The sequence below is a fragment of the Felis catus genome, chromosome A2 (assembly GCF_018350175.1).
Source record: "Felis catus isolate Fca126 chromosome A2, F.catus_Fca126_mat1.0, whole genome shotgun sequence".
Classification (NCBI taxonomy): Eukaryota; Metazoa; Chordata; class Mammalia; order Carnivora; family Felidae; genus Felis; species Felis catus.
In genome coordinates, this window is record NC_058369.1 from 36,199,929 (window position 1) to 36,222,008 (window position 22,080).

General features: G+C 34.7%; 1 protein-coding gene across 1 annotated transcript in view; it reads right to left on the reverse strand.

The window, feature by feature from the left end:
- Positions 1-1,962: 1,962 nt before the first annotated feature.
- TMF1 (TATA element modulatory factor 1) overlaps positions 1,963-22,080 on the reverse strand; it is a 36,151-nt gene continuing 16,033 nt past the window's right edge. The window contains exons 6-17 of the mRNA XM_003982410.6: positions 19,037-19,179; positions 18,632-18,798; positions 18,188-18,344; positions 14,873-14,965; positions 14,040-14,196; positions 10,533-10,725; positions 9,675-9,744; positions 9,314-9,406; positions 7,795-7,896; positions 7,125-7,277; positions 5,863-5,988; positions 1,963-4,878 (exon numbers count right to left, since the gene is read on the reverse strand). Coding sequence (XP_003982459.3) covers positions 4,735-4,878; positions 5,863-5,988; positions 7,125-7,277; positions 7,795-7,896; positions 9,314-9,406; positions 9,675-9,744; positions 10,533-10,725; positions 14,040-14,196; positions 14,873-14,965; positions 18,188-18,344; positions 18,632-18,798; positions 19,037-19,179 — 1,598 coding nt within the window. The 3' untranslated portion in view covers positions 1,963-4,734. The remainder of the gene's footprint in view (positions 4,879-5,862; positions 5,989-7,124; positions 7,278-7,794; positions 7,897-9,313; positions 9,407-9,674; positions 9,745-10,532; positions 10,726-14,039; positions 14,197-14,872; positions 14,966-18,187; positions 18,345-18,631; positions 18,799-19,036; positions 19,180-22,080) is intronic.

The window sequence follows — 22,080 nt, forward strand, 5'->3', positions numbered from 1 at the left end:
ATGACTTCACTCATATGAGGACTTTAAGAGACAAAACAGATGAACATAAGTGAAGGGAAACAAAAATAATATAAAAACAGGGAGGGGGACAAAACAGAAGTAGACTCATAAATATGGAGAACAAACTGAGGGTTAGTGGAGAGATTGTGGGGGGGGGGGATGGGCTAAATGGATAAGGGGCATCAAGGAATCTACTCCTGAAATTATTGTTGCACTATATGCTAATTTGAGTGTAAATTTAAAAAAATAAAATAAAAATAAATGGAAATAATGGTATGGACTTTAAAGGCTGATCTGAAGATAACAGTGCAGGTAGGTATACAATCCCTCTTCCAAAATCCTTGGAACCATATGTGTTCCTGAATTTTTTTTGTAAAGAATAGGGTGTTGCACACAGTTTACTACTTAACACCTTCAGTGTGCCCTGGGTTAACACCCCATAATCCCACACAGTTCTGCAGAAAATATATGATTACTCACATCGAATGAGATAAAGCCTCTAAATAGCCCCATGTCAGTAAAGGTCAGGCTTGACCACCAACGCAGATCTGGTAATAAACTTATAAAAATACCAATTAGTTTTCAGAGTTTCTAGACTTCGTAACAGTGGATAAGGGATTATGAGCATATTTCAGTTAATTCTTTCCACAGTAACAAAGTAAGTAAGCACTGTGTTTGCTATAATCAACATGACCACAGATTTGTGAACAGTATGTATTTTTTAAAATGAAGACTGGGGCGCCTGGATGGCGCAGTCGGTTGAGCGTCCGACTTCAGCCAGGTCACCATCTCGCGGTCCGTGAGTTCGAGCCCCGCGTCAGGCTCTGGGCTGATGGCTCAGAGCCTGGAGCCTGCTTCTGATTCTGTGTCTCCCTCTCTCTCTGCCCCTCCCCCGTTCATGCTCTGTCTCTCTCTGTCTGAAAAATAAATAAACATTGAAAAAAAAAAATTTAAAATGAAGACTGAAATTTCAGGAGACAAATGGGCATGGCGTTGTAAAAAACTGAAAGAACACCTCTGTTGGTCACTACATGTAAAAGCAACAAGAGAGCTCAATATTAAGCAAACAGCAACACTTCTTAATACCCCTTGCTTAGTATTATTTGAAGTTTCTAAATTTAAACTTAGCTTAGTTAGAAGCAGGGCAGAATGGGGAATAAATTCTGGATAGCACCAATAGCAAATTCTCTGTGCCGCAATCGTGGACCACTGAAGAATTTGGGGCTTTTATTTGTTTTGAGAAGTATTTAGTATTAAGAAGAAAAAACCACTAATTTCCCTTCTGTCTTATTAAAAGATCTTGATTTGCTAAAGGTAGAATGGATAGATGTTAGGGCAAAAGCTTGTATTTCTAAGGATCAAAGTTGCAAAGTTCAATAGTACAAACAGTATGAACTCAGGGTAGGTAACTCAGGAAGACAGGACAACTTATTTTATCTATTATTTCAATACATAACTGTTTTAAGACTTTTAGAAGACTATCCCGACAGTGTGATTTTTAAAAGACTAATTATCCTTACAGTAATTTAGTGGCAAAAGGAAATTCTCAGAATTGTTTTCCAAAAACATATCTTCATTAGAAAAACTATCCTTAATACTATTAACAGTCTTCACAATATAAGTTACAGAAAAGTTGGGCTTATCCTCATTTTAAAATATGTACTTTAGGGGTACTTAGGTGACTCAGTTAGCTAAGTGTCTGACTCTTGGTTTTGGCCAGGTTATGACCTCAAGGTTCAGGAGTTCAAGCCCCAAGTCAGCTCCACACTGACAGGCCTGAACCTCCTTGGGATTCTGCCTCCCTCTCTCTCTCTGCCCCTCCCCCCCCCCCCCCCCTCTGTCTCAAAATAGATAAAAATAAACTTAAAAAAAAAAACGAACTCCAAAGTTATACAAGTTATATTATCTTCATAAAACAATACTATTAGTCATTGGCCAGTCTAAATTACGTTAACAATGAAATAAATTATTAATATTTTAAAATCTTTATTAAAATCAGATCCATGCTTATTTACATTACCTTTCATTTAGAATTAAAATATTATGCCAATCTGTAGTTTAAATCATACTTTTAGCCCTTTACAAAATATGAAATTAAAGTTACAGTGTAAAACTGAATGAAATACGGGCGATTAGATTTTTAAAGGAAAATAAAAAATTATGATACACTAGAAAAAAATGTATATATACTAGACAAATAGTAAAACAAGATAAAGATATCTATAGTCACTTTCTTTTTTTTCTTGTGGATATTTTCTAAATACTGCAAATCATATACTTTTAATACACATCTGCATAAATTTTCAATTAAGAAATCAAATGCCAATTGAGGGATCATGCGAAAAAAAAATTCACTTAATTAACTCCAAAAACTCATGTTTCCCCAGGTCAGAAGTTATTCATATTCAGAATACCTCAAATCATAATATAGATACATTCAGTACATTCCCATATGCTAAGGAGTATACACAACTGGAACTTCTCAAAAAAGAGGAAATGAAAAAGAAAGAAATGGTAGTCTCAATTTAGCTTCCCAGGAGTTGGAAAAACACCTAGTCTGTATTCAGCTGTCTACATATCAACAAGGTTCACACCTCTTCTACTCTTTTTTTATATTGTTGAAATTATTATCATTTGTAATATCTATTTTCTTTCAAGATTAGAAACATCTGATTGCAAACTATTATAAACATTACCTTACTAGAATATGGATGGAGAAGTTTTAATGACACACAGCAAAATACAGCAACCAAAATTCTATAGGTGTTCTGCCACTTAGTGGAATTTTTCAAGAAACTCATTCCCTACACCTTCTCAACTTATAAAAATGTACTGAGAGATCTAAGTGTATAATAAAATACGTATGACTATTCGTTATTAATTTTTGGATAAAGAACATAGGGTAATATACAGCCAAGGCTTTAAACAAATGCTTATCATTTTTGAGTTAAATAAATTGAAAACACTTTTAAAATTTTTTAAGTTGAATTGATTTTATTAATGTTAATAAGCATTAAGAAAAGAGAATGTTTACTATTTTGAAATTGAAAGGTATAGGTTTTATTTCAATCTTTTCTCCACAACTGAAGACTTTATTTTCTCACTAATAGATATTTTAAAAGAATAGTTTCGTAATTTCTAAACTTCTAGTTTCAAATGCTTGACAGAATTTTGCAACTTAAGTTTCCTATATTTTCTAATTCTGTACATTTTTTTATTGCTATCAGTCTTGTCATTCCTTGTCAGCCCCTGAATATTAAAAAAAAAAAAAAAAAATCCAAGCTGACAAAAAGCTATTACACTGCTTCTTACCACTAATATATAGAAAATTAATTTTATGAGTTTGGTTCACACTCAAAGAGTATTTATTAGTGCTACAAATCAGAGATCCATGACAGAAACACTGTCTGGAATACAAAAAGAATAAAAATGAGGTCACTTGAATTGCCCTGAAAAGCATTCCAAATTCTTCAACATGGCTTGCTTGTAGCTATACTCCCAAGTTCTAGTGTTTAAAATTAAACTAAATTTTAAATGCAAGTTTTTATTCCCACCTAAAGGCAGCTAAATGACTTTGAGTAATAAAATGTATCAAAATATATCACAAATCTAAAACACAGCCTAGTTAACTTTTAAACAAAATAACATTTGAAAGAAAGGATAGCTGTTTTTAAAGCTTTTTCCACACTATTTTTGTGTTTAAATTAGGTTTTGAGAAAAAGTAAAATGATAAATTACACAGAACTGCAAAATGCCAAATTTAAATTAACTCCTATAACTTCTCTATTTTGTTATGAATATTCTGTAATATCAAACATTGATTTTTAATGTGTCAAAAAATAAGGCTTTACAAAATGTGAACAATTTTTAAGAGAAAATTATGTTATTATTTTATCACTTTCGATTCATTTTATAGGGTAGTAAAACAATACTTCTTCAAAATCACTTAAATGTCACTGATACCATCAAAAAATCAATGCAAGTAAAATTTTTCCACTATCCAATCATGCCTATATAACTAACTGAATAGGTATAGCTTTTACCAGAGAGGTAAACTTTGCACAGACTTAATTATAGAATTTGGGTGAAATAATTTCATGGGCCACAAAAATTTTTAAGTTTAAATCATTCACCCTTTAAACTTCAGACAGTGTCAGCGTGACTTCTACTTAAAAAAAAAAAAATTAGCTCAAAATTTAGTAATTGCAGGTTTAATATATATATATTTTTTTACCTGAAGACTAAATGTTCATTTTCAGCAAGTAATAATTAGACATGTTGAATTGTGGAAGATTTCAAAGTTTTAGTATGTTAATACCACTCTTTAAATGTCCTTAATATATACAAACACATATAAATTAGAGAGACAATTAATTATATATTTACAATACCACATATGAACACCATTCTCTTTCCCTAACCATATTGATATGAGGAAAAGTAGTTAATCTCTGTGCTTTCAAGACAAAAAAAAAAAAAAAGAAAAAGAAAAAGAAAAAAAAAAGGGTGCTTTAAAAAATAAATCTTTAAAGAATAGTTTCAAAAATAAAGTTCAAATATTGCACAAAATAATTTAATTGCAATTATTACTATATACTATAAAACAAATTTTTTTCAGTTTTTGAACTCTACAGTAAATTCCACTTTCTAATTCTATAAAAGAATTTATTGGAAGTCTACATTTTAGATATTAAATGTTTACATTCAGTTTGATGGGAATGTAATTTTTAGAAGTTAACTGAGTCTTTGTCTTAAAAGTTCATCTATTTGAGTCTTATACATATTTTTTACATCTTCAAGATCTAATCGAAGTTCTTCTGCCTCTTCTGCTTTCTCTCCATACATCTGCAGAATAGTGTTGTATCTCTGATCCAAATCCTACAAAAAATGTGTTCACAATTTTTAAAATAACTTTATAAAACATCTTTAGTATTATATTTTTATTATAAATGAGTCACCAGTTGACCAGTAAACACATTACAATCTAAATAAAGGTACATAGTGACCTCTTATAAAAATTAAACTGAGGGGCGCCTGGGTGGCGCAGTCGGTTAAGCGTCCGACTTCAGCCAGGTCACGATCTCGCGGTCCGTGAGTTCGAGCCCTGCGTCGGGCTCTGGGCTGATGGCTCAGAGCCTGGAGCCTGTTTCCGATTCTGTGTCTCCCTCTCTCTCTGCCCCTCCCCCGTTCATGCTCTGTCTCTCTCTGTCCCAAAAATAAATAAACGTTGAAAAAAAAATTTAAAAAAAAAAAAAAAATTAAACTGATACTCCAACCCATTGGAATACGCAGCAAGTAAAGGAATTAAAAAAAGGAAAGAAAAAAACCTAAGCCAAATGGCTATCAATTTTGCCATATATCTCCACCATTCTATAATTCTCCCTATATAAAGCTTAATCTGTCTTTTCTCCCATTAACACACATGTGATCAAATTTTAGTCTTTCTGGTTCATTGCAGTTTAATTATTACCTGGCATTTACCCCACAAAAAAAGCTGAAAGAAAATATATTCTCATCTATGGCCTGTGACCCCTTATGCCAAATATGCAAATTGCAATGATACATATAACATCAATGAACAAAATACTAGTAAGATCTTGTAAAAGAGCTATATTATAAATGAGCCATGGTCAAATAAAATCTAGTTATTTTCCTATACTAGGGCTACACATGATTATGAAAAATACTTTGTGTAATGTGACAAGCTAGAAGATTCTTTAAACTTCTTTACTGAAATATTAATACCAGTTTTTAAACAAATCATTAACTTATACATATGCATTTTATGTAAGCTAAAAATATGAGATTTAGTACAAATGGACAAAAATATCTTAGACTTATCCCTAAGTGAAGAATACTTACTCTTAGCTGAGTTCGAAGTTTGGGTATCTCCTTCACTTTCTCTTCAAGTTCATCATTTTGATTAGTTAATTTAACCAGCTCTTCAGCCATTATTGAGCGGGTTTTTTCTAGATTGCCAATTTCCAGCTGAGAAACATCACCAGAAACAAATTTAAATAAATATATGTCTTGTCTAATAGTCCCACTAAATTCAATATTATTTTTGAAAAAATAGACATGTCAACAAATAACCATGAAATAACACTTTCTTAAGGAAATGGTGGCAAAAATAAGGCTTTCTGCTTTCCTCAGAGGTAACCATTTACAGGGCTTACTATGAAAGAAAAAGAACTAAAGAAAATTCACTGTTTGAAATATGCAGCCCTATATTTTTCTCTAGAAAAGCAGCATGTATTTCAGTTATTCTAAATTACTACAGAAACTCAGAGAAATAAAAACATACTTTAATGCAGACCCAGCTGTGCAGGTCATATTGAAAGAATCTATCATCACTACCAAAGAAGTTAATATGGGCCCTCAAGCATAACACACTGGGCTACCCAAATATAACATGTATTAAGATTATTCTGATTTTTCCCCCCAATTCAAACACTTCTTCTTTAATGGAGTAATATTTTCAACTACCTAAAAGTATATAATGAAAATAAAAGAGGAAAGATTTACTTCTGAGTGTATTAAGTTTAACACTGAAATCAGATACATCTCTCACCATATTAAATTTTTAAAAAGCAAGGCAAGATGGGAGGGTGCTCCTTCCCTACTCATGACGTTTCCTTTCATGTGCAGGTGTTATAGTTCTCATCTCGCTCATATTCTCCTTCCTCACAAAGGGGAGCGATTAAACTAAATGGTAAATTTGGGAAGAATAAAATGACGATGTTCAGATAAGCAACTTCCCCTCTTTTTAATGTCTGGAAAAAGGTGCCTGCAGGGAGCTCTCTGCTCTCCTAGATGCTTCCAAGTCTTAGCTACAGCAAGCTACAGCACAGGGGGAGGCCCACTACGGTCCAGCACTGGCTGTGCTATGTGGAGCAGGTCAGCATTCCTAATTCTGGCAGTCCATTAGCAGGCTCATTCGGCTCTTATCCTTGGCTAATTTCTCCAGTCTGTATTATAGATATATGTGATACGTTTTAAACTTCATATGCAACCATTTCACTTTATTTCTCAATTTGCTTAGACTTGAGGTGGAAACGAAAGGTGCTATTTATTGGGCCCCAAAATTTCACTGACTTCACTAGCACATTTAATTTTTCCAATACCTGTAAATGAGTAATTTCTCCTTCCCTCAGCTTTAGCTGAGACTGTAGATTTTCAATAATGCTGGATCCTGCTCCCATTCTTACAGCATCATAAAGATTGTTTCCATTTGCTGATACAGACATTGGTCCAAATGAATGATCATGAGGCTCATCCTATATTAAACAAACCATATACAGTTTTTCAGTTACTACAGACTGAGTTCCAAAACAAAATGGTTGTGAATTCTTGCTTTAAAATGTCTGTAACTTTTTCAAAGTCAGAAAATCATCTACAGTTCCTCAGTCCAATTAGCACTTCTTCAAGAATATTCACATGAGTTGCCTATGGAATGGCAAGGTCATAGTTGATAGCCAAAATGCTACCTGAATTTCCTTTACCATCATTCAGTTTATTTATTTTTTTAAATTGTATTATTTCTTTTGAGAGGGGAAGGGGGAGAGGGGGAGAGAGACAGAGACAGAGAAAGCTGGGGGAGAGCCAGAGAGAGAGAGAGAGTCCCAAAGAGCCTCCACAGTGTCAGTGTGGAGCTCACGTGGGGCTCAACCCACAAACTCTGAGATCACGACCTGAGTCAAAACTAAGAATTGGACGCTCAACCAACTGAGCCACCCAGGAATCCCATCATCGTTCAGTTTAACAACTAGGCACATGTAAGAAATAAAATACCACCTGAGACAGAAAAGATGTCTGTAGCCCTGCCATATCAACTCCACTTATTGAACTTGATCGTGACATTGTGGGAGTGCTAGAAACAGAAAATGGCTTCCGTTCCTTAGGGAGTAAAAAAAAAAAAAAAAATTCAGATCACATTAAAGACTAAAATGGTAAAAAAAAAAAACTAGTAAACTTTTTTAGGATAAATGACAACAAAGACTCATTCTTATTTCCTCATAAAATGTTACAGATAGGATATCTGAAGTCTCTGATAAAGGCACAAATACTTAGTAACTTAAAAACTAGACAGACTTGGTCAAATCATCTAAGGAACCATTTATATTACAACATAATTTACTTTTAATGGAATGAGAATGTTTTTGTTCTAGCAAGTATATGAACTAACTTCTTCATATGATTATACATTATGTGTATAACATAACCACCAATTAAACCTAATTCTTTAGAATCAGGTTGCTAATGAGTGTTACAAACCACAAATTTTCTGGCTTATCCATTTTATTTTTTTTAATGATTATTTATTTATTTTGACAGGGAAAGAGAGGGAGAGTGCAAGCAGGGAAGGGGCAGCGAAAGAGGGAGAGTAAGAATCTCAAGCAGGCTCTATGTTGTCCGCGCAGAGCCCAATGCAAGGCTCAAACTCACGATTGGGGTTAAGACCATGACCCAAGCCAAAATCAGGAGTCAGTCGCTCAACTGAATGAGTCACCCAGTTCCTCCCCATTTTATTTTTATTATGTATTTTTAAAATTCCAAATAAATTTGGGGCACCTGGGTGGCTCAGCTGGTTAAGCATCCGACTTTGGCTCGAGTCATGATCTCACGGTTTGAGAGTTTGAGCCCCATGTCGGGCTCTGTGCTGACAACTCAGAGCCTGGAGCCTTCTTCAGATTCTCTCTCTCTCTCTCTCTCTCTCTCTCTCTCTCTCTCTGCTCCTCCCCCACTCATGCTCTCTCTCTCTCTCTCTCTCTCTCTCTCTCAAAAACATAAAAAAAAATATTTGAAATAAATAAATAAATAAATAAATAAATAAATAAATAAATAAATAAATAAATAAATAAAATTCCAAATAAATTCAAAAGGTAATCTCCATATACATGTAGGTAGTTTTAACATATCATGCTATCTATCAAGTATAGTCTAATCCTATACAGGAAACTCATTTTAAATTACTTTCATTAACCAGAAATAAAGAGAATAAACTAGTTTTATTCCCACAGTGCCTAGGGGCCTAATGAGGTATATTAGTTTCAGTGAGAGAACACAAAATTCACTTAAAAGTGGGCAAGAGGTTCTGTGATTCAAATCCTAGAAATCACAGATCTCTTTGGATAAACTTAAGTTACTTTGGATCTACCCTGACAGGCTACTGAATATTAGAATTTATCACTCTATTGATGTTAGACATTAGAAATGGTATTTATAAAGTATAACTAAAATTATATAACAACGTTTAATAACAACACCACTAACTGGTTACACCAAAAACAAAACGAAAACCAAAATTCAATACCTTTTCTTTTACTGCTTCTTGGGTGAAAACTGCTTTCTTCCTTTCTTGTTCAACTTTCATTTTCTCCATTTCTAACTGACTATTCAATAGTGTCTAATGGAGAAAAATATAGTTAGGTAATTTCTGTGAAGCTAAATCATCATTGTAAGTCAACTTTAAAGTCAAGAACATAAAACATATATTCCCATTTGTTTTACTACCAAAGACCAAGTTCCAAAAGTAGTCTTATCACCCATTTCATCATGGCATCTCATTAGTTCATTACCATCCCCAACCATTCTCGGGTGGAAGCCCTAGAGGTGAGCAAACATTGGGTTTTTTTTGTTTTTTTGTTTTTTTTTGAGCAAACATAGTTAAATACCTTTTCTTTCCTTGTCTCTTCAAGTGTTCTTACATATTCATCTTTTAGGTTTTCTAATTCAACCTGGTACCTAGTAAGCCAGAGAGAAGTAAACAAAAAAAAGGAGATGATAGTATAGACTACTGAAAACTCACTACTTTATTAACTCTTCAATAGTAATTTCTATTTCCAGCTTGATTTCCCAACCATATTTTCCAGATGATGTGGGTTTTACATCCAGAAGCTAAGCTACTACTTTTGTGCATTTTAGTGTATTGCTGCTCTATGCTAGGATTTAATTTAAAAAAAAAGCATTTTGAATACCACCAGTCTATAACAGGCTCAGATTCTGCAAAAGCTTGTTATGGAGTTCTTTGAAAATGTTTATAGAAGTTCAGGTATTTTATTTCATAAATCATTTTTACTTCACCACTTTTTTCTAATTAAAATCTCTAAGGAAAAAAGAGAGTAAAACCACACTAATCACAGTCTTAATAAAAATTCAGAGGATGGCTTTTATAGCTTATGGTTCCAAAGAAGCCAGACATTTATTTAGAAAGACTGGAATACTGCTAAGACCCCTGTAAAATATAAAACTATAAAAATAACTCCAATGAGTGGTCTCCAAACTATGTTGTACTTACAGATTCCTTTAAAAAACCCGATTAATGAATCCTTCCCCTGGAAAATGCAAATACATACAGAACATGCCACACAATTTCATGAACCTATCTATGTAAACTTCAGTGAATCCCCAAACCACCTGGCTATAATATTCTATTACTAATGATTCTGACTTGAAACACTTTAACATTCTTTTTTTTACATGCTTTAATATGGCACAAAATACCAAGAATAACACTCAAGAAACATGCTCACCTACTATTTTCATCCTCCAGTTTTCTTAGCTTATTTTTCTCTGATTCTAGCTGGGCCTGAAATCTACTATTTTCCTGCCTTAAGAGAGAATTCTGTGACTCCATGGAGGACATTTGAATTTTGTTGGCAAGGAGTTCTTCTGTAGCTGCACGTTCTCTTTCAACTGCTGCTGCCAACAAGGTCTGGGATTCACCTGATTGTAGGGTAAAAAAGAAAAATCACATATATCCAAGAGGCCAAAATATCAAGTAGATTCTGACTTCAAACTGTTAATGATTCAAGGAGCCATATTGAAATCAGTTTATTGGCAAAAGCAGGACTGCCTCCAACAGACAAAAGAACAAATCTCAGCTTCTATCTGCTTTATTACTTTTTCCCAAAATATTTTAATTTGTATGTGGAGTCACATATTTTAAAATATCAACAAATGGTGCTGGAGCAACTGGATATCCACAGGCAAAAAGGAAAAAAAAGGAACCTCAAACTAAACTTCTACCATAAATGAAAATTAACTCAAAATGGATCATAAACTTAAACGTAAAACAAAACTGTAAAACAATAAAAAAAAAAAAAAAAAAAACACAGGAGAAATCTTCAGCATCTAGGGACAGGCAAGGAATATTTGTTAGACACCAAAAGCAGAGCCATTAAAGAAAAACAGATAAATTGGACACCTTCAAAATTTTAAACTTTTGCATTTGCGAATAGGATAAAAAGACAAGCTACGGAGTTGGAGGGAAAAAATGCAAAACACATTATTTAAGTCTAGTGTCTAGAATATATAAAAAAAGTCTCAAAACTCAGTAGCGAAAATAAAGACAATCCAGTTAGAAAATGGGCAAGACATGAAAAGTTATTTCACTCAAGAGGCTATAGAAATGAAAAATAAGCACATGAAATAATATTCAACATTAGTCATTAGGGAAATGAAAATGAAAATCACAGTCAGATATCACTACACACCTGTCTGAACCACTATTAAGAAAAAACAGGGAAGAGACAACATCCTTGCTGGCAAGGATATGGAGCGACTAGATTCCTGTCACACCTACAGCCACTTTGGAAAAACAGTTTGGCATTTTTTTAAAAAACTAAACATACAACTACCCACACAACCCAGTAAGTGAACACTTAGGCATTCACCAGAGAAATAAAAACATGTTCACTCTAAAACCTGGACAAGAATGTTCACCAGAGCTTTATTTGTGTGAAAAAATCTAGAATGAGCCCAGATATCCTTCATTAGGTAGATGGTTAAAGAAAATGCGCTATGCACATACCATGGAAACACAATGAGCAATGAAAAGACTAAATCACTGATACACAGTATGTAATTCTATTACTGTAACATTTTGAAATTCCATAATTTTAGACAGAGGACAGATTAGTGATTGCCAAGATTTGAGACAGGTGAGAAAGGCCACGAGGATGGCAAAGTGAGGTTTTAAAAGGACAACGTAAAGGATCTTTGTGGTGCTAGAAGTGTTCAACATCTTGAGTGCACAGATGGGGACATGAACCCACACAAATGACAAAATTGTGCAGTACTTAATACAGACACACACAAATGAATACCATTAAAACTGGGAAAATCTGATTAAAATCAGTAGATTGTATCAAGTCAAGGTAATGGTTGTGATATTATATTTTAATTTTGCAGTGTTAACATTTGGGGATGTTGGATAAAGCATGCAAAGTACCAACTGTATTATTTCTTATAACTGCAAGTGAATCTACAATTATCTCGATAAAAATTTTCAGTTAAAAAAAGATTAGTGCATACAACTCAAGATTTAACCAAAAATTCTACTTCTCCCCCCCACCAAAATAGACTTAACACCATCTCTATTTTTCACTTTATATTGTTATATACTGTATCTGTGCTATTTTCTTTCTTTCTTTTTTTTTTTTTTAATTTGAGAGAGAGTGAGTGAGAGGGGTAGATGGGCTGAGGGAGAGAGAGAGAACCTTAAAGCAAGCTCCAAGCTCAGTGCAGAGCCGGTCATGGGGCTCGATCCCACAACCCTGGGATCATGACCTGAGCTAAAATCAAGAGTTGGATGCTCAACCAACTGAGCCACCCAGGTGGCCCTCTGTGCTCCTATTAAAAATACTATTTACGGGGCGCCTGGGTGGCTCAGTCGGTTAAGCGTCCGACTTCGGCTCAGGTCACGATCTGATGGTCCGTGAGTTCGAGCCCCGCATCAGGCTCTGTGCTGACAGCTCTGAGCCTGGAGCCTGCTTCGGATTCTGTGTCTCCCTCTCTCTCTCTGCTCCTCCCCCGTTCATGTTCTGTCTCTGTCTCAAAAAGAAACAAACATTTAAAAAAAAAAAAATACTATTTACTACATCTGTCCCTTGGCTTTGCCTACATTCCAGCACAATACCACATACCCTCGAGTGTATGTAGACTCCAGTTTAAAAACCACAAAAATAACAGCTTCTACTTTTCATTTATTGCAAAATAATTATTCTTTTCATGAGGTGTCATTTTCAGATGTCTTATTTTCATAACAAACGGGTCTCAATAACAATTGATGGACCCCAAAACTTATACCTACAAATTACACAACATATAAGGGTTCATTAAGTTCACTGATTATTTAAGCAGATGAATCTTTTTCCAGACATCATCTCACATGGAACTCAAAAAAAAAAAAAAAAAAAAGACAAAGGAGGAACTACTCTCATTACAGCAGCCTAGAGAGATACATCGAGCACCTCTCATTTATAGAGCTTCCCTCTCACCATGACAGCTAGTCCTAAGACATCTAAGCGATCTAGCAAATACTGTTTGAAAACCACTAATCTAGTTTACCCCTCATGGCTTACAAGGACACCCATTCAGGCCTGCTTTTATCACTAGACCACAGCGTCTCAAATAACAGTTATATTTAGACACAGAATGGGACACGTGAATTTTTCATGAACTTGCCAGCTTCTGGGATATCTAATATATGTATATGTATATACATGTACATATATATGCATATGTACTAGTCTATGCTTGCATAAACAACTTAGAATAATTTTCTTAATAACATCACAGAAGGGCAACCTGGGGCATTTCTATAAAAAAGACTCTAAAGACTCCGCATCATCTGTCTAGTAGAGTTTGATCGGGATCCTCCTTAGATCTATCTCTGCTCCTGGAATTCTACCAACAACTAGAATCCTGATTTCTACATCCTACATTATTGCAGACAAGCTAGAAAGGGGTCAGATTTAGCAAGAGACAAGGAAAAAAAATGAGTGCAGCAGTCTGTAAAAATGAAAGGATGGCATGCTAGTATTTGGGACAGTATCTGACACACTGTGTAAGGAAAACAAGTGGTTTGAAAGGGTCAATTAGGATATTAGAAAATAAATAAAAAAAGAGAAGAGGTAAAAATCTACAACTTAGACATAAGATATAACTATCAGATCAAGAATTTCAATTTTATGCCATTATTCTAATTCTATAAACAAGCTTCTACACTGAGCTTAAGAACTAAAGAAATCAGTTACCAAGCCTATCAGAAAGATTCTTCTCTAACTTCTCCCACGATGATGTCTGGGACCCTAGAGTTGCTTGCAAATTTTCTATCTGTCGAAGCAATGGTCTTGTTGTTGATGAAACACTTTGACTCAGCTCTTGGTTTCGATTCTCTGCTTCCTGAAGTCTCTGAATGGTGAAATTCTTAAGTCATTACCACTAACAGCAATAAAAGCTCTAAAAACACTAGCAAACAAACTTTATGAGAGATTTCTGGACAATATTGTTTTCCCAAGAAAAAATTATTTACATTATTTTCCAATTATTCAATCTTTAGAGTTACGAAGCATAACAGTATGTAAATAAGTGCTTCTTTATAAGGTTTTCAAACATAAAGATAGCTTTTGATTACCTGAAGGTAAAAGAGACTATCATCCAAACCTCCCAGCAATTGTCTCATCACCCAAATATTTCTAAGTATTTATAAAAACAGAAAGATCCATCTGAGTTGCATTTTCTCTCCCTTTTCCCATTCATGTTCGCTTCTTGAAAATTAACAGAGTGGTCTATCTACCTAACAGTAATCAAAGACTGATAATAATAAACTAGTTATAACAAACGAAAAGACAACACTGAGAAATAAATCTATCACAAGTTATTTTCCATAAAAAAACCTAGGGCTTTTCATGTTTATTTTTTTTAAGGTGCCCCCTCTGATTTTATTCATATAAGGCACAAAACAATACAGCAAATGCTAAGTATGGTAGTCATCACCTCAATTCCATGAACAGTATCCCCACCGAGCCATTTTTTATTTCTAGGAAAACACATCTTGGATTTGTGTTTAGGAAAACTGTGACAGTACCTGCTGGAGTTCACTGATCTCATGGCGTAAATAATCCTCTCTTCTGGCAGCCGCTTGCTCTGCACGTTGCAGTGCCAGCCTGAGGTCTCCCACCTGTATGAGAACCCGTACACACTAGCACAGACGGTAACAAAACATTACCCGCAACTTCCTACCTGCATACTGTGTTGTGCGCACTTGCTGTTTATGTAGAATACTTCTACTATCCAATGAGATTTTTCACATGATTAGCACACATCCCATTCATCAAGCAATTCTAAACTGTATATGTACCCAATATATACTCAGAAAACCACTGTTAGGCCAAAAAAAAAGTATATAAATAGGTACAAGGCACAGCCACTGTACAATACAGAAGGAGAGACAATGCATCTATAAATATTCGCAATGTAAAGCAGAATGTGATAGCTATAAAAGCAAGCTGCTATTCCTAATACACAACTGCAGATGTAAACTGCTACAGTGTTTCTGTAAAACATTATGAAGACATGTTTAAAGGATCATAAAATTTTTCACCTTTTTCACTTGGTCATCCTAGTCTTGAGAATTGACTCAACAAAAGCAGATATAAATATAAAAGATACTCCCCACTTTGCTGTTAGCTAGACTAGCAAAAATAGACAAAACAGGAAATATTCCACATATCCACCAGTAATCTACTTTTGCAAAGTTTGATACATGAATATAATATTCCCATTAAAAATTATGATGAATGTGGGCGCCGGGGTGGTTCAGTCAGTTAAGCATCTGACTCTTGATTCTGGCCCAGGTCATGATCTCACAGTTCCATGAGACTGAGCTTGTGTCAGGCTCTGAGCTGACAGCATACATTCTCTCTCCCTCTCTGCCTCTTTCCCACATACGTGTGTGGGCATACTCTCTCTCTCTCTCAAAATAAATAAACTTAAAAAAAATTATGATGAATGTGAAGAATATGTAAAAATTTATAATTAAATCTTAAATGAAAAAACTAATATATATGGTATCAATTACTTAAAAATACATAGAAAGGTAAGAAGTTAATACACAAAACTGACGTTACTTATAAAAGGTGATAATTTTATAAATAGTACCACCATATGCTCTCTGTCTCCCATTCCCCTACTTTTTGTTATTATGCTAGTGTATATGCAGAGGTATATAGGTAAATTTATAGACCTGTATATTTTCTTTCATTTACAAACAGAAACACTGAAAAAACAAACCAAACACTAGTAAAATGGCTACTTAATAGGCAAAGAAAGGGGACAGGGAGGAGCTAAGTTGGAAGCAAATGTTGTCGCAATATACGGTTATATAGTTCTCACTTTGGAATCATGTAAATGTTCTACATATTTATGTAAAATTAAATAAAAACTGCACTGCGCTCAATGAGGAAAGAATGATCTTTTCAATAAATGGTCCTGTGACAGCTGGACATCCATGTGCAAAAAACCTAAATGCAAGAGCTAAAACTATAAAATTCTTAGAAGGAAACAGGGGAACACCTGCATGACCTTGGACTAAGCAATGGTGTCTTAAATACGATGCCTGAAGCACAGGCAACAAAAGAAAAAATAAAGAAGATGGACTTCACCAAAATTAAAAAAACCTATACATCAAAGGACACTATTGAGAAAATGAAAGACAACCTATAAAATGGGAAAAAATATTTGCAAATCCTACCTTTGATAAAGACCTAATATGCAGAACACATAAACAACTCTCACAACTCAACAATTTAAAAATGAGCAAAGGATATGAGTGTTTGAATAAATTTCTCCAAAGAAGATGCAAAAATATATATATGGCCAGTAAGCACATAAAAAGATGCTCAACATCATTAGTCATTAAGGAAATATAAACAAATACACCACAATCAGATACCATTTCATACCCACTAAAAGGGCTATTAAAAAAAAAAAAGAAGGGGCGCCTGGGTGGCTCAGTCGGTTAAGCGGCCGACTTCGGCTCAGGTCATAATCTCGTGGTCCGTGAGTTCGAGCCCCGCGTCGGGTTCTGTGCTGACAGCTCAGAGCCTGGAGCCTGTTTCAGATTCTGTGTCTCCCTCTCTCTGACCCTCCCCCGTTCATGCTCTGTCTCTCTCTGTCTCAAAAATAAACGTTAAAAAAAAAATTATTTTTTAAAATAAAAAAAAAAAAGAAGGTAACAAACACTGGCAAAAGATAGAAACTAAAACCCTCACATATTGCTGATGAGAATGTAAAATGGTGTAGGTGTTGTGGAAAGTCTGGCAGCTCTTCACAAAGTTATATATAGGATTACCAAACTAACCTAAGGATATATGTCAAAGAGAATTTTTTTTTAATAATTTTTTTTAATGTTTATTTATTTTTGAGAAAGAGACAGAGCACAGGGAATGAAGCCATCAGAGACAGAGGGAGACACAGAATCCAAAGCAGGCTTCAGGCTCTGAGCTGTCAGCACAGAGCCCGACACAGGCCTTAAACCCACGAACTGCAAGATCATGACCTGAGCCGAAGTCGGACGCTTAACCGAATGAGCCACCCAGGTGCCCTATGTCTAAGAGAATTTAAAATAAATGTTTACACAAAAATGTGTACATGAATGTTTATAGTAGTATTATTTGTAATAACCAAAAGTGAAAATAACCCAAGTATCCATCAACTGATGATTTTGTAAGACAAAGCCTGACAAATTTTGGTTTTCCTCCCTTATGTGAACTGTATGGACTCCCCCAGTTGTTATGAATAAGCTCAGGAGTTATATGGATTCTCCTAAAATTATACACAATGCCTAGTATTTATCTGCATAGGTGCAGTAACACAGTCTGCCTTTCACAATATTCTGTAGTAAGTCTGAAATTCACCAAAAATAAGCAGTACTAGAATAACGTAGGTATCACTTTAACAATGGTTTAAAAAAACACACAATGTTAAAAAAAAAATTAAAAAAAAAAAAAGGTGGGGGGGCGCCTGGGTGGCTCAGTCGGTTAAGCGGCCGACTTCGGCTCAGGTCATGATCTCACGGTCCGTGGGTTCAAGCCCCACGTCCGGCTCTGTGCTGACAGCTCAGAGCCTAGAGCCTGTTTCAGATTCTGTGTCTCCCTCTTTCTCTGACCCTCCCCTGTTCATGCTCTCTGTCTCAAAAATAAATAAATGTTAAAAAAAAAAAAAAAAAAACACAAGACTGGCACAATACAGTAGTCTTAGAAAAAAGTGTCCAACAAGATTAGAAACAAAATATAACACCTGTACCACTACATAAAGTTTGACTCAAACCAGCTAATGTATTCTTTAATTTGTAAAAGCACAAAGTTTTTAAAGACTAATTTAATTATTATCTCTTGCTTACTTGAATCGCTAACGTTTCTTGCTGCTGACGGGCTTCTTCTTGGGCCTTGTCTAGTGCTGCAGAAAGTTCTTCTTTGGCTTTCATTTCACGACTCAGAGCAGCTTCCTGTGCCTCGCTATCTTTTGCAGCATTGGCTTTGTGGAGATCAGTAAGTTCTCTTAAAAAATTGGATAATTTTTATTTAAAATAGTTAATTACATGACGAAGTTAAGGAAGTATGCATATAGATTTCCCTAGGAGCTACACAATAAGGGAGAGTTCACCCCATAATAAACACTGACCACAGTAAGGGCTCTCTGTTGAACTTGCTCTGACCAACTACAAGTCCATATATAGCCAAGTTTATAAATATTGTTAGTGATCAAATAACAGAAGAAGTATTTCTTCAACATCCTGTTCTGATAATTGATTTTAAATGAGCTGTATATTTGTTCATTTTCTTACTTGTATGCACTATCCAGAGCAGCTTGAATACTTCGGTTCTTTTCTTCAAGTTCATCCATGTCTACCTGAAGTCGGCCAAGATCCTTCTCTTGGCGTTCTACCACAGAATTTAGTTTTTTAATGTTTTCTCTATGTTGTTTCTCAACCTCTTCTTTGCCATCAAGGACCTATAAAACAGACAAAAGTATTTTTCAATTAATAACACCATGGTAAATAATTGTATTCCAGGAATCTTGAGTGTTACAGTAATGAAGAAAAATCTTAACTATCATCTATTAAATTGCTTGACAAATTCTTCCCATGATATATCCCAATAAATTATTCTAAATGTTTTATAAACCATGGCTAATTGTTCATATAGGAAGTAATAACAATATATATATTTAGATAATAGTTAATATTCACCTGTTTTAAATGTTGCAACTCTTCTTCTAGCTCTTTAACTTTTTTGTTCAGTTTTGCAATAATATTTTCATTTTCTTTGTCTTTAGCTCTTAATTTCTTAATAATGTTAGAATTATGCAGCTGCTGTTTTGAAAGTTTTTCTCCTAGCAATGGCAAAAAAAAAAAAATTTTCAAATAATGATTCCTTAAGAATCTGGATAGTGTGTTGGATCTAACCAGTGACATAAAATGATAGAGTATTTTTAAAATCACAATATTACAACCATGAACATTAAACTGGGACAACCATCAATAAATGCTAAAATTACTAGATGGAAGGGTGATAGGTAACAGAATATTCTTAGCCTTAAGAAATCATTCCCATAGGCAAACCATAAGAGACTCTTACATAACAGAGAACAAACTGAGGGTTGCTAGCAGGGAGGTAAATGGGGGGAAGGGCTAAATGGGTGATGGGCATTAAGGACGGCACTTGTTGGGATGAACACTGGGTGTTATATGTAAGTAATGAATCACTGGGTTCTACTCCTGAAACCAATACTACAATGTATGTTAACTAACTTGAATTTAAATAAATAATTTTTTTAAAATTCATTCCCACATATTGCTTACGAATTACAAATGGAAAAATCTACTTGTAATACAATGGAGAAATCTGGCTATTACCATCTTAACCATTTAGTTAGTCACCAGTGATCTTTCTTACCAGAAATTTTATCTGAATCTAATCATGAGAAGGATAAATTCCTGAACATAGGGCATACTATAGGAAAACTGGCCTGGATTCTACGAAGTCTTTAAAGTCATGAAGAGAGACCTATCGCTAGACTGATGAAAGACCAAAAAGACATAATGGCCAAATGCAATACACAAACTTTGACTGGATCTTGGGGCAGGACAAATATCAGGTATAAAAGTCCTTTTTAGAGACAATGGGATGATGAAATGAAATATATGTTGGAGTATACTTCTGAAAAAATACTGATTTTCTTAGGTATGGTTATGATGTTGTGCTTGTGAAGCAAAATGTACTTGCTACTGGGAAATGGAGCCTCATGAATTTAGGAGCAGAGTACATATTCAATGCAATATCTAACAAAAGTCCAAAGGCAAATTTCACAAAGTTTTTTAAAAATCCTAAAATTCATATGGAACCACAGAAGACCTCAAATAGCCAAAAGGAATCCTGAGCAAGAACAAAGCTGAAGGTATCATATTTCCTCATTTTAAGACATGATACAAAGCTAGAGTTATCAAAACAGTATGGTACCAGCATAAAAACAGTAGACCAGGGGCGCCTGGGTGGCTCAGTCGGTTAAGCATCCGACTTCGGCTCAGGTCATGATCTCACGGTCCGTGAGTTCGAGCCCTGCATCGGTCTCTGTGCTGACAGCTCAGAGCCTGGAGCCCGTTTTGGATTCTGTGTCTCCCTCTCTCTCTCTGCCCCTCCCCTGTTCATGCTCTCTTGTCTCAAAAATAAATAAACGTTAAAAGAAAAAAAAAAAAACAAAAACATAGTAGACCAGCAGAGCAAAACAGCCTAGAAAATCCACAAAGAATTCAGAAATACATTTACAGCCAAGTGATCTTCAAAAAAGAGACCAAGAACACACTATGGGGAAAGGGAAGTCTCATCAATAAATTATACCAGGAAAACTGAATAATCATAGGCAGAATGAAATAGGAGCACACACCAAATACAAAAGTCAACTCAAAATAAACACTTAATATACCTGAAAGTGTAAAATTACTAGGGAAAAAAAATAGGGAAAAAAAAAAAACCTCTGACATTGGTATTGGCAATGATTTTTTGGGTTTGGATTCCAAAAGCATAGACTACAAAAGCAAAAATAGACAACTGGGATTGCATCAAACTAAAAACTACTGCATAGCAAAGGAAACAAATCAACAGACTGAAGAGATAATCTGCAGAATGGAGGAAAATATTTGCAAGCCATGTATTTGATAAGGGATTAATATCCAAAATAAACAAAGAACTCCAATAACTCAACAGCAAAAAACAAGCCAATTAAGAAATGGGTAAAAGATGTGAGGGGCTCCTGGGTGGCTCAGTCAGTTAAGTGTCTACCTTCAGCTCAGGTCATGATCTCATGGTTGGTGAGTTCAAGCCCCACTTTGGGTCTGTGCTGACAGCTCAGAACCTGGAGCATGCTTTGGATTCTGTGTCTCCTCTCTCTCTGCCCCTCCCCCACTCACTCTCTCTCACAAATGAATAAACATGAAAAAAAAAATTTTTTAAAAAAAGATGTGAATAGACTTTCTCAAAAGAAGACAAAGAATGGCCAATAAGTATACAAAAAGGTATTCAATATCACTAATCATCAGAAAAATGCGTATCAAAACTATATGAGATATCACCTCACAACTGTCAGGATACCTGTTATCAACAAGACAAAAGACAAGAATCGGCAAGGATGTAGTGAAAAGGGAACCTTCGTATATACTATTGGCAGAAGTGTAAACTGGTACAGCCAATATGGAAAACAGCATGGAGATTCCCAAAAAATTAAAGATAGAACTACTATATGATCCAACAGTCCCACTTCTAGGTATACATCCAAAGGAAATAAAATCAGTACCTCAGAGACATGTGCATTTCCATGTGTACTGCAGCATTATTCACAAAAGTCAAGTTATGCAAATAACCTAAGTGTCCATCAATGGATAAATGGATAAAGAAAATGTGGTGTGCACAGAAATGCAAAGAATTTTAAGAGAATACTATGATGATTATATATGTGAACTGGACAACCTAGAAAAAAAATGGATAAATTCCTAGAAACAATCTCCCAGAACTAAATCAGAAAGAACAAGAAAATTTGAACAGATCGATTACTAGTAACAAAATTGAATCAGTAATCAAGACTCCTCATCTCAAACAAAAGCCCAGGACCAGATGGCTTCACAGGTGAATTCTACCATTTAAAGAAGAGTTAATACCTATTCTTCTCAAACTGGTCCACAAATAGAAAAAAAATTTTTCAAATTTATCCTGTAAGACTAGTATTGCCCTGACACCAAAA